The sequence below is a fragment of the Adiantum capillus-veneris genome, chromosome 20 (genome assembly GCF_014529385.1).
Source record: "Adiantum capillus-veneris isolate H3 chromosome 20, ASM1452938v2, whole genome shotgun sequence".
In the NCBI taxonomy this organism is placed as follows: Eukaryota; Viridiplantae; Streptophyta; class Polypodiopsida; order Polypodiales; family Pteridaceae; genus Adiantum; species Adiantum capillus-veneris.
In genome coordinates this window covers 61,289,885-61,303,282 of record NC_140950.1, presented here as the reverse complement: position 1 = coordinate 61,303,282, position 13,398 = coordinate 61,289,885, and the positions used below count along the sequence as shown (strand labels likewise).

Here is a 13,398-nt window from a genome sequence, read left to right as displayed (position 1 = left end):
TATTGCTCTATTTTTGTGTCCATATGATTGTCACCCACTTGTAATAGAGCTTCCTCAAAATCTGGCCAATAATTGTTCAAATTCTTTGATCATCCACTCAACTAAAATGCCTTTAAGTTCCATCTTTGACTTGTAGCATGCAAGATATTCCTCACCATTATACCCATCAAACACGCCTCTTTCATCATGAACTGTATCTAATGCTTCTTCCACTGCTTTGTCCACCTCTTTCTGCTTCTCTTGACTAGATTTGCTTCATGCATATTCCTAGGTACTGATTGAATTTCCTTTGAAGATTCTAGAAACATTGGATGTTCAACCAAACCTGTTTTTACGAATCTTTGCAATAATTGTGTCCACTTTGCTTGTATGTCCAGCTCACCCTCTCACCGCGGCTCAATCTGTATCAGGTTCACCAACGATGTCGAGGATTGAGCGGGTGGGGAGAGGAGCTAAGAAAGCATCGAGGGGCCTCTGGTTGTGAGAGAGTGATTGCGAAGAACCAAAACACAACACATGCTACACAAATTGCAAAATGGAACCAAGAATTGAATTTGGGGCCCTGTGTATGCTCGATAGAGGTAGTGAACACCAGGATTAACTCTCCATCTATGTAGCTCACAACACTCAACATACACTAGAGGGGAGCAACAAAGTTGATGATGCCCATCTCCTACATCTTTCTTCTTCCGCGAGAGAGAAAGAGAGAGAAATCCTCTCACTTCCACTACCTTGCTCGTCTACTTCTTCTTCTTTATGCTTGAAGCTCGCTCTTCCACTTGCTCGAAGCTTGCTTCCTCTTGCTCTCGCTCAGAAGCCTCTTCTCCGCTTACTCCAAGCTTGCTCGAAGATCCTCTTCTCTTGCTTCGTTCTCCCTTCTCTGCTTCGTCCAAGCTTGCTACAACACATACACCAAACTCTTTGTTGATCCTTCTTCTTCACAAAACCTGCATGCAGCAAAATATACTTCTGTAAAATTGCTCTCAAAAGCCCCAATTTACTTCTCGATTTGTGTGCCCTCCTCATTGTCCAAAAATAGCACTAAAATTTTGGTTTTTTAGATAGGCATATCGGCCCGTGTAGAAGTACCCCCTTGTCAAGGCATAAGGGATGGCCGAACATGAGCCGCCCATGTGGGAATGAGGCCCCAAAGGGCACCACCAGCACTATCACCGTGCAATAGGCCCACACCATAGCTACGAGCTCATGAGCCCACTGTCAGTATGGACTTTGGCCCATATACCCCTTTGAATGGTACTCAAAAATTTGCATCTAGGATAACCACATGCCATGTGGAAAATTGTGGTGAACCCACCTCTTTGAAGCTATAATCTTTCACAAACTTGAGCAAAATAAATGGTTTTTGAACCCAAATGATGCCCAAAGCACCCCACCCAGCTGCCAAATTCATGGCTTGCATCCCCAGCTTCAAATCTTGCCGGAAAATTTGAAAAAATTAATCCCGTTACTGCTTTGATCTCAATTGAAGCCCGAAAACCGCAAAGGCACTCAACGACGACTATATTGATCCTATCTCAACCAAATGGCACTTGATTTGAGCGTTGTAAAGCACATCTTGAAGCTCGTAGTGGAGGCTATCAACCAAAAACTTGGCAAGCTGAAACTGACCTTCCGTTGTGCATTCCAAAGCTAGTCCTTTCTTTTAACAATTTTTTAAATTGTGATAATTGGTCTACACATTGTGCTTCAACGTAGCACTTGCCTTTTTCTTTTGAACAAGACGTAATATGCAATTTAATTAATAACTTGAGAATTTATCCAAAAACATTTGTACTTTTTTATGAATATGGTTAATTCCTTTCTACAATTGATGTTACGCAAAATGATTTATGTGGACGCTACATTGTTATCAAAACTCAATATTGAGAGGAGGCTCTCTAGCTTGCCAAACTACATGTGCCTAATATTGTCCATCTAGAGGGACACCTTGTGTTCACGTTGCTAGGGCTCCTGCCCTTGGACACTCGAGTGCATCCTCCTCCTTGGGTGACCCACCCAAGGAGGAGGTTCCAAGCTCATTGCTACAAGTTCTCTTCGTCGTTCCCAACAAGTGGTGCATCAATTAGGTGGCCACGGTGATGCCTATGTGTGGCTCTTGCCCGATAGCACATGGCCCTTGCCCAACCATGTAACATGGCTAATGTTTGGAAGGGATAAACACCTCCCTCTGTGGGCCCTATGGTTTGTTTATAAAAAAAAAGTTGTCCATCATGATATTTTCCATGGACTACTCTTAGTTTAATGGCTTGGCTATATCACCTACATGAAACTATCTATATCAAGTGCATTCAAATGGGTACTAAAAATACCAATATACTTACGCACTATACTGGAATAAAATGACTCCTTAATCTTGAGCAACTTACGGGTTTTGTTCGATACCCTATTAGGTAATCCCTTTCATAAATGTAAGCATTTACACTCCTAAAAAAATAAAAAAACCTCTTATTTTGAACTCATGTGGTATACTTTCAATTATTGAGGTGTCCGCGAGTTGATGAACACACTTGAAAGCAACTCTTGGAAAACCTTTCAATGCTATGTGCTTAAGCAAGAGGTATGGTCTTGGTCATATCCTGATAACCCAAGCTACACATTCCACACGGCCCAAATATTGTCTTACATGGAGTTGATTGGACAAGATGTAGCTTATGCACGACGATGGGTCTTTACCTGAGGTTTTGACTATGACTGAAATGCCAACATGTTCTCTCAGACCACTTCCTTCTGGTCTTTCAAGCTCTGTATCACATTGAGAAGTATAAAAGACTGTACTGAAGTTCAATAGCTCCTTTTTAAGGACTCTTATGTTCTCTATTGAAGCCATACCAAACACATTGCTGACTTTCACTCGATTAACTACCAAACGAACGTATTATTTGGGAGCACAAAACCTCAACCACATTCGTTGCCTAGTTCTCTAGCATGACTGCTTTGCCATCTACTTATTTGATTAGTCATTTGATGATGCATATTTCTTAGGAAATTATTCCATTGGTCATTCAATAAAAGTATAATTCTTTTTGGTAATGGGAGTGACCAAAAAAATTACGAAAAAAGGCAAAATAGAGTATGGTGAGAACCACCCCGAAACTATTTATCCAGCAAATTCTGCTGGACATTCCTGCCATTTTGAGTAAATGTAACACATTGGTTAATGTCAAAAGAGGCACAGTGTTCTTCACTTAATTCCTAAGTAAATAAACCAATAACACATTCACCTGGTTACATTTGGTGATTTAGTCGATTCAACATCTATATATGCATTGGAAAATATCTCCATGCAAAAAACTTGAAACAAGGGGAAATCTAAGAAAAGAACATGTAAAGAAGAATTATTTCACATTGCACAGGAGACTGGTCATTGCATTCTGGGTCCAAACACTAAATAAAGGGTAAAAATGGTACATGAGAAGAACTGGCGAATGCAAAGAGGCACCGGTGGAAAAGGCCCCTGCCACCATTGTATACCAATAACGCTACGAGCTAGATTTCAAAAACCCTCTTAGGGAAGGCTATTTTGTCGTAAAATGGACCGACTGGAAGATACACTCAGATGTGTATTTATCATCTGATATCGTATCTCAAAAAGATCCTTCAATTCCTGAGAAGGTCCAAATACCAGCAATCCACTGTGGAGTGTATTTGATGTATATGTGCACTAGGTGCATTCAAAATTTAATCCGAACCAAGAGGCGCCCAAGCCATATCCTGTTTGACGGATCCAAACTTCTGTCATGAATAGTACAAAGAGGCTGAAGGTATCCTTTCTGACCAATGAAAACAGCTTCAATCATGCATACTCGAAAAGGATTTTTTGCTTTCCGCGCTTATTATATAGTCCAGCTTTAAATGCTCCTCTCATGTCCTCTTTTTTTTTAATCCAAATAGTAAAATATAATGGCAATCATCTCCTCTCCTTATACTTCAATGCTGTACAAAAAGAATCTTGCAGCTACAACCACCTCTTTGAAGCCTTGGAGACGTTTTGGCTCAATAACTTTGCTGCATCTGATGTAGCTGCAAACATAATCAAAACATAATCTACTTGAGTTACACAGGTATAGAGACACTTTACTGGGGAGAGCTAGAGAGAGGCAGTCCCAGAGACACATTACAGATTTCTTTTCACTAGATATGGGACAGCCAGAGGAGCAGCCACCACTGCAGAGCTCGTCCCACACTCATTCGACCACTACTGGCACTCTCATCGACCGAGCATTGGAGCTACAGAGATACAGACGACCGCGACTGAGGAGAGGAGCTACACAGCATCGACGGAGACTACAACAGAAGATTCGAGCCATACTCTCTCGACATCCAGAGTGCAGATGAGGATGGATCCTCACCATTTCTTCCATCTTTGTTTCACACACTGTTACATCCAGTTTACCGGGTACCTATTGTATCAGCTGCTACACCCACGTAGTTTTAGATTGTAGTAGTAGTAGTAGTATTTTGTTCCACTTCTAGTTCTTTTCTAGTTCTTTTGTACCCAGACATGGTATTAGATTCACTATTTTGTAACTGATTGGTCTCATAGGTCATTTTGGCCTTTTGAAGACGTTAATATAACATTTCATTTCATTTTCATTTCTCTCTCTCTCTCTCTCATGGTGACACTTATCCCCACTTTGTATCTTTGTGGCATGATACCATTGCTCAGCCTACCAGCCACCCATAGGAGTCGGTAGCACTCCTATCTCAGTGTTTAGTTTGTAGTTTTCTTTGTTTGTACCCAGACTTGGTACTAGACTCATCATTGTAATCAGTTGGTCTCATAGGTCATTTTGGCCTTCTGTAGATGTTAATATATCATTTCATTTCATTTCATCTCTCTCTCTCTCTCTCTCTCTCTCTCTCTCTCTCTCTCTCTCTGTGGACTACACAGCATCGACGGAGGCTACGTCAAAAGATTCAGAGCACGCTTATAACATACTTGGTCTTTTGGCATACCACACATTTTGAAACATACTCTTGTATGTCCACTTTCATGGTTGGCCAATAGAAGTACGTCTCTACTCTATGGTTGAATGCCTCTACGCCCCGCATAAGGAGGAGCATGGGAATCACACATGACTTTCTCACGAAGGGAGTTGGTAACACATAGCCTATTGCCATGGAAACGATAACCACTCTGCAAGGTGAATGGTTCCTCTTTCTTCCCCAAAGCAAGGGTTGACATTATGTCTCTAAATTTAGGGTCAGTAGCATGCTCAATAATCATAGAAAATAGATAATTGTGAGTTGCTATAGACACCGCATTAACTTTTGGTCGTCGTGAAAGAGCATTGGCCACTTGATTGTGCTTACCAGCAATGTGAGCAATATGAAAATTAAATTGCAAAAGAAAATTTTTCCACCTCATTTGTTCGTCAAAATGCTTGGTTTGCGTCAAGAAGTACATGAGATTTTGGTGGTATGTTCGTAAAATGAATGGAGTCCCCAATACGCTGGCCAGGCATGCACAACGCCCGGTCAAACTACTAACCATGGAGGAAATTGATGAGATCCGCCAACGACCGATGCTAGATCTTTTGTGACTCAGCTGTCCCAACTAGCCGCCCATTCTTGCTCAATTTTTCGGCTTAGCTCACATCGACCTATCTAGAATCCCAAAATATATATCTTTGTTTTGTACTGTTGATTAGGTTATTTTGTTACTCTGACTTTGTATCATATCCACCACCTTGTAACTTTCTGGTCTCATAGGTCACTATGGCCTTTTGAAGACGTTAATATAACATTTCATTTCATTTCATTTCTCTCTCTCTCACTGGATCTACCCATCTGGGATATCCTGGGATAGAGGACAGGGAGATAGAAGTTGATGGTCACATTTGGATGGGATCAATCATGTATTTGTACATATTCTCAGTTTTAGCTTAGTTTTAGCTTTGTAGACTCAAACGTCACTACGATGTTGAGTAGATCTTTTTTCTGTTTCAGTAGACGAGAGATGTATTACCAGATGTATAGTTTCTTGTCTCATGGGCCATTTTGGCTCTTTCGAGACGTTAATATATCTTTCTTTCTCTCTCTCTCTCTCTCTCCCCCCCCCCCGAGCTGGTCCTCCTACGCGAGCTGGTCTCCTACGCGAGCAGGTTCATTACACGGGGAAGGTCCACTGGCACAAAGCAGAGGTCTCTGCAGGTCGCAGAGGGTACCATACTCTACAAGGGCAGCAAGTGAAGCATGTAAGGCAAGCAACGTGCAAGCAGTGAGGCTCGTAGGGCTAGTGAGGCCCGGACAGCAACGGCAATGCAGGGCAGAAGCCAAGGCACGCGAGGCTAGGGCAGAGCGCACGAGGCTGGGCAGGGAGGTGAACCGCTCTGCAAGCTCCTCTACGCGTAGAAAGTCTTGTCCTACGCGCGCCCCAGTTAAAGCCTTTTAAGTTTTTAAGTTAAATTTTTAAGTTTTGCCCTATTCTCAGTCCCTCACCCTAGTACCCTACCCCACATTTGTGGCCCGGGTTCGATGGATCCACCTACCGAAGGGGAAGGGCCGGGTGTAGATAGCTACACCACCCCAAAAAAAACAACAGCTACTTTTAAACGGAGAAACAGAGATACTGTACTATCACCCGGATCCTTACGAGTTGGGAAAATCTCCAGGATACATGATGAGCTAATGATGGAGAAGGTCCAGGTGATGCTCAAATCAGAGCTAAACTATATGAGGGATGACATCAGGAAGGAAATGCACGCGAACGCTGAGAGCTACAGGAACTCCATGTATGAAGACATGATGAGAGCTAAAGAGAGAGATCCGGGGGATACAGAATGAGGAAATTCAGATCTTGAAAACGGAATTACGAAACCTAATCAAGGCCGAAGTAAATGTAACAGAATGCGTTATGCAAAAGAAACTCGATGAGGCAATAGCAAGTTTTGAAGCATGGAGAACAAATATGGAAAAGCGCATGGAGGAAAAAGATGCAATAATCGAGGAGCTAAAAGGAGAACTTGCGGCTTGCAAATCTACAACTAAGGAGAAGGGAGAGGACCAACCTTCGGTGCTGAAGGAGCTCGAGGACATGAAGGATCAGATGAAAGCTCTACGGGAAGGAGATAAACAGAAATCGAAAACGGCATCTTCATGGGCGGAACGTCTTTTTAAGACACAAGAAAAGATTGATGAAGCAGAGAAATGGATTGAGGATGCGAAAAAAGGGAAGGCCCAGATGCCTGAGACCACACCTACCTCCACCATTATTAATATGACCATTGAGGAAGAGCAGAAAAGGAAGAATCGGGCTCTGCATGTGCGGGTCACAGGAGTCAAAGACAAAGAGAATGTAGATGAAGAAGTGAAGGAACTGCTACAACGCATGGGCATCACAGAGCCTACTCACACAAGTGCATGGAGAGTAGGCAAGAAAGGAATCGATGAGAAGGGAAACATAAAGGATAGGGCACTTATTCTCCGCTTCCCGAATATAGAAATAAGGAAAGAATTTCTAAAGAAGAGGCCAACTCTTAAGAAAACCAATATTTTCTTGGGAGATGACCTTACATTGGCACACATGCAAGAGTTGATGCCAGAGATCAGGGCAGCAAGAGAAAAGGGGAAAATCGCCTTTTATAGAGGAGGGAAAGTAGTAGTTCTCGAAAAGCGCTCATCATGACGGTGCGAGACCTATGGGGCGACGCTCCGGATAGCGGCGTGGAATTGTAATGGATCATATAGGCTAGATGTAGGTGCCTTTGAAGACAGCTTTAGGGACAGAGACATAGTTTTCTACTCAGAGACACGGAAACAGCTAGTCGACCAAACAAGAGATCTCTACGGGGTAGCCAAGGCTCAGGAGGAGTAGTCTTATTTAAAGAGGAGTTGAAACCACTACTACAGATTATCAGGAAAGATGAGCAAGCAAGGTATATGTGGGTGAGAATGAGAGCCGAGACAGGTAGATTTCTATATATCGCTATATGCTACTTTCCTCCAAGTACATCAGTCTACTCCTCACCTAAAGGACAGTCCCCTTTCTCCATATTGAATAATGACATATGGGAGTTCTCTAGAGATGGAGACATCGTTCTCTTAGGAGACTTTAATGCTAGAACGGCCAACTCTCAAGCAATATTCTATGATACTTCTGAGGAAATGCTCAGAGAAGTGGATTTATCACAGAAGGGGCTTACTAGAAACTCACAGGATAAAGAACACACTGAATATGGGAGACATCTCATGGAGATGGCAACTATACATGGTTTGGCCATACTTAATGGTCTAGAGAATTTCCCTTTATCTGGGGGATTCACATGCTTCCCGCACAAGCATGGGGCTAGTACAATGGATTATGTCATGACTTCACCAAGCTTTATTTCTAGTATCAAGGACTTTAAGGTGGGACTCAGACCGGTTGGGATTGCAATGGATCATACTCTCTCCTGTCTGTCCTGTGAAGAGGAAGCCTCTTCCATAATGCCCTTCCCTTTGTCGGCCATAGTGTAATCCCGCGTTCCTGTACTCTGTGTCTTTACCCAAAACAACCGAGGCTCACTTCTTGAGGAAAAAGTGATTGATATCCCGGCAATGGAATCTTGAAACCGGCCCACGGGGCGGTAGGCGTTGGCTTTCACCCGAAATTCTTTTTTTAGGACACACACAGAGCACGTTACAAAGGAAACCCGGGACGGGAATTAACACTTAATCACACATACGGCTCGGAAGCTAGAATGCTCCGAGCAGACGCCGACAACCTGTAGGCCCCAAAATTGGCGCCCCTTTCGGTATTTCTTTATTCTTTGAGAGGGTAAATTTACAAAGTAGAGTCCTGGGAATCCTTTGTCTATATCCAACTAGATACCACTTGATTTGGCCAAGTTTCGGCAGCATAACAACCCCAAAACTTGCACGAAACCAATTCCCCTGCTGGAACTCACTTCCACTAGCATAAACCCTCTGATTCCTGTCCAAAAACAGTAAATTCAGCACGTTGTATTTACTGGTTTTTGCCCTGTTTTCAGCCCCAAATAGTCTCCTAACTGTCCTTTGCCAATGGGGCACTATTCCCAATGGTTCTGGCGTCCGTATGGCTGAAAAACAGTCAATTTACAGTGCATACACAGCGCTGAAAACGCACCTGTACAGTGAGGTTATGACCCTCACCAGTGCCTGCTTTGGAGTAACAGTTAGCTACCCCTGTTCCTGCTCAAGGAGGCTCTTGCCTCAGCACAAAAGCATGAAACCACACAGCTGTACATCGGTCAAATGAAGAGCCCTCTTGTGAGGCATCACATAACTGCACGTAGGGGAGAGAGAGAGAGAGAGAGAGAGAGAGAGAGAGAGAGAGAGAGCAATGTGTAGTGTGCAGGTCATCACTCCTAACACCACACTGTACATAGAGAGGAAAGCATGCATTCCATAGCTCTTAACCTCTGAGACAGGTTCTCAATGAAGCATCCTCCCAATATAAATCCCCCCTCTTCTGCCCTTGACCTGTAATGCATCTGTGAACAAATAGATGCAAAAAGGGAAAGATTTCCATGGCTGCCAAAACCTGCATATCGCTGTAAATGCAGTAAAACAACCTTGTAAACATGCATCTGATACCTTTCAATGCTGAAACTGAGCTCCTTGGACCTAGGTAAAGTCATGGGAAGCTCAAAAATGGAGAGCAATGGCTGAAAATAAGAGTTAACAGCCTCCAAAATTGCTCCAAAAAGTCAATTACGAGTTCTATTGTCCCAAACTTGGTAAATTGGCCAAAAAAGTGTCGCTTGGCACTCATACATGCAATCTCCCGCATTAGGCTTCCTGCTTAAAAATCTCTCAACTGGTGCATCAATTGACTTTGCAGCAGAGCAATAAAATGTTCCCCTCGTCATACCGGAGGTAATGACGCGAACACATTTCACGGCCCAAAGTTCCCTAATTTTTAGGAGATGCTTCTGTTGGGCTTCCTTTGGTCATATGACCATCTATCCTCATTGGGACCACATCCAAAAGTGCAAAGTGGCCCAACTGTCGAATACTTTTTGTTGGTGATCCCACCTTGACTTTATGCCTTTATTAAGTTCACTTCCTAGTATCCACCAACTTGCTAAGTGCGACGGGGCGACCTACATGATTTTGAACTAAGCCTAGACATCCGTTTACTTTACGAGTTCCAGTGCCGACCAACTTTCCATCTACCAGTGAAACTACCGTTCACATTGGCCATACAATGTCCGACCATTTGCAACTTCAAAAAGAGAGTCTCAAAAATTAAACAAAAATCATTGGAAAGAAACCAACAACTAAGGTTAACAGTTGCCATGTCCTCGTGACAGCTACCACCTTGAAAGGTGTGGAGAGATACTTCTTTTGGCCGAGACTCAAGAAGGACGTGGACGATTTTGTACGCAGTTGCTTGGTATGCCAAAAGGTCGAGTTTGACAAGCATACAGCATAGGGATTGTTTCAGCCTTTACCCATACCCACCCGCCCCTGGGAAAGTATTGCAATGGATTTCATTTTTGATCTCCCGAGAACACAGAGTGGGCACGATGGTATCTGGATTGTTATTGACACATTTAGCAAGCAAGATCATTTCATTCCAGTGAAGAAAACAGTCAAGCCGGATCACTTAGCGAGACTGTTTGTGGCCCATATCTTCAGATTGCATGGCATGCCTAGGACAATTGTCTCCGACAGAGACCCCAGATTCATGAGTTTGTTTTGGAAGGCTATTTGGGAGAACATTGGCACATGTTTGCAGTTTTCGTCATCTTTCCACCCGCAAACAAATGGGCAATCGGAAATTGCAAATTCAGTCGTACTGGATTTACTAAAGTCTTACATCTCGGATCAGAAGACTCAATGGGAAAAGTATTTGCCTTTGGTGGAATTTTCCTACAATAACACAGTTCACTCTTCGACGGGGAAGGCGCCATTTGAGATTATTGAAGGTGCTACGAAGGTTCCACCCTTCCTAAGCACGAAAGATAAGATTTTTGGAGCCAACGAGTACACACAGGACTTAGACACAGCTTTTGCCAAGGATCAATCAGGCTTTGCACAAATCTCAAGAAAGACACAAAAAAGCAACAGATCGACATCGTCGCGATTTGAAATTAAAGAAGAACAATTGGATGCTCTTGCGTTTTGAGAAGGCACACCTGAGAAAGAAAAAGGGAAAGGAGCGGCTTTTTCCAAAGCTTAGCATGAGATACTATGGACCTTTCCTGAGTTTTGAAAAGATAAATGATGTCTCCTTTTGACTGAAGCTGCCTGATACTTGGAGGATTCACAATGCTTTTCATGTGAGTCTCCTGAAGCCTTTTAAAGGCAATGTGCCCGATGATGGGGAGCCAGATGAGCAACCCGAAGTGGAGGAAAACGAGGAGATACTTGTTCCAGAATTTTTGGTAAAATGATAAGGCAGTTCTTCGTTAAATTCAAGAACTATCCCGCATTGGATGCGAAGTGGATGGAGCAGGAGGACCTGGCAAATACTCCTCAGATTGTGAACCTTTACCTTTAAGCATTTGGTTTAGCATAGTCTATTCCAAATTGAACCCCGAACTCAGCTTGGCAAAATTTGGTGCAGCGGGTATGCACAAGAGAGGAGTCGCTCCACTCCTTTGTCAACAGATTGCCCCGATTTTGATACTAAAGTCACTGATGTCTCTTCTGAATTTCACGGATACTGTGAGCTGACAGTATTCTGTTGTATGACTTTATGAACTGGAATTCCAAAAAATAATGATACTGATTTGTTCTTGACGTGTTTAAGTGATAGACAAAATGATTGCAGCATTTTGGTCTGAAAGATCTCGATAGACGTGATTGCAATAAGGATTAGTTAATCGGGCATCTATGAGGTCCCGAGCGAATCTAGATGCGATTGCTAAATACGTTGCCGATTAATCATGGTCTGAGATCCGAATGAATTTTGAATGTGATTTGTCAAGTGATGTCCTGTGATGTGACTATCGATTGGTACATGTGCTAGATGTGTGTTCCTAATGCGTCGGTACTAACAGTCGGTGTCTGCTAAGACAGTTTATGGCCTCTATCTGTCTTGCAAGCGTAATCGAGGGCGATTACAATACTTTCAAGAGGGGGGTATGTCACAAACTGGTGATGTGGCATGGCTTGAACATGGGGTAGCAGAGCACCCACACACACACCTCCGGCTGGCAAGCCCGTGAAAGGCGACAGTGACACGTGGCAGAAAATCCGAATTTCCTACAAGCTGCTGACGTGGCAGTACCGTACGGCAGTCTCCGCAGATTACACCGGGAAAAGCGGCAGTTGTACGGAATTTTCAGTTTTGTTCTGGGAAAAGCAACTAGAAGCTCTACGCAATTATGGGCAACTTTTGAACTTTGCTTAATTCCCAAGCAAGGCTTATGAGAACAATTGCTTTATTTTTAAAAAGATGACAACTTTTGGGGCTCTGCTTTTGGCATCCCATGTAAACCTTTAAATAAGTGGTTGGGCTTCCACTCTGCAGAGCATTTGGACGTAGAGTCTAAGAGTGAGACCCCTCCCACTCCTTGTACTTTGAGTTGCAGATTAATACAAAAAGAAATACTGAAAGGGGCGCCAGTCTTTGAGGCCAATATCTCTAGGCACGTAACTCCGCCGGGCCGTGCCGAATCAATTGTGAACTGTGAATTGTTTTGAAGTGAATCTCTGTTGTGTCGCGGTAGAACCTTGACTTGGAGTGTCCACATTCGTTACAATGTGGGATTTGCAGGTTGGCTCCGTTCTTCAGTGGCTTGACACGTCAACAATTTGTGACAGATACAATGACCAGAGCTAGATGCGCAAACTGCAGAAGATGGGGGTATCCAAAGAGTTGATTTGGTGGATCATGGCTCTCTACAAGTCGATAGTGGGGTATGTACGCACTCTAGAGGGGATTTCTGATTCGGTTCACTCCACTATTGGGGTGAAACAAGGTTGCCCGCTATCTCCTACACTATTTGGCATGTATGTGGATGAGGTTGTTGACTACATTGAGAGGGATGGTGATAGAGGAGCACAGTTGGCAGGGACATGGATCCCACTATTGTTATATGATGATGATATTGTGTTGATTTCCGACTCCTCGGAGGGGATGCAACGTCATTTAGATGCTTTGTACACATTTGCCCACGATAGTGGATTGCCTGTTAACCTGGAGAAAACCAAGGTTATGGTGTTTAACACCACACCACAGTGAGTGAGGAGATCAATACCTACTTTAGTCTTTTACATATGGTCAGGCGACGGTGGAGTATACAGATGCATACATGATACACCTATCTTGGGGTAGTCTTCAGTGGACCGGTGTTTTCATCGAGGAGAGCAGCAGAGACTAGATTGACGAGAGCTTATGCAGCCTTAGGAGGATTGGAGAAGATGTGTTCGCAGGTTCAGTTTCAAGAACCTCGAACAAAG

General features: G+C 43.3%; 1 protein-coding gene across 3 annotated transcripts in view; it reads right to left on the bottom strand.

Moving 5' to 3' along the window:
* Positions 1 to 568: 568 nt before the first annotated feature.
* Positions 569 to 13,398, bottom strand: part of LOC147432589 (kinesin-like protein KIN-14C) — a 39,966-nt gene continuing 27,136 nt past the window's right edge. Inside the window, exon 22 of one of the 3 annotated variants that reach the window (XM_086492463.1) lies at positions 569 to 947. In XM_086492463.1, the coding sequence (XP_086348589.1) occupies positions 811 to 947 (137 nt within the window). In that variant the 3' untranslated portion in view covers positions 569 to 810. Of the gene's footprint in view, positions 948 to 3,344; positions 4,042 to 13,398 lie in introns of those variants that run through there. The other 2 variants (XM_086492465.1, XM_086492464.1) reach the window with 2 other exon arrangements.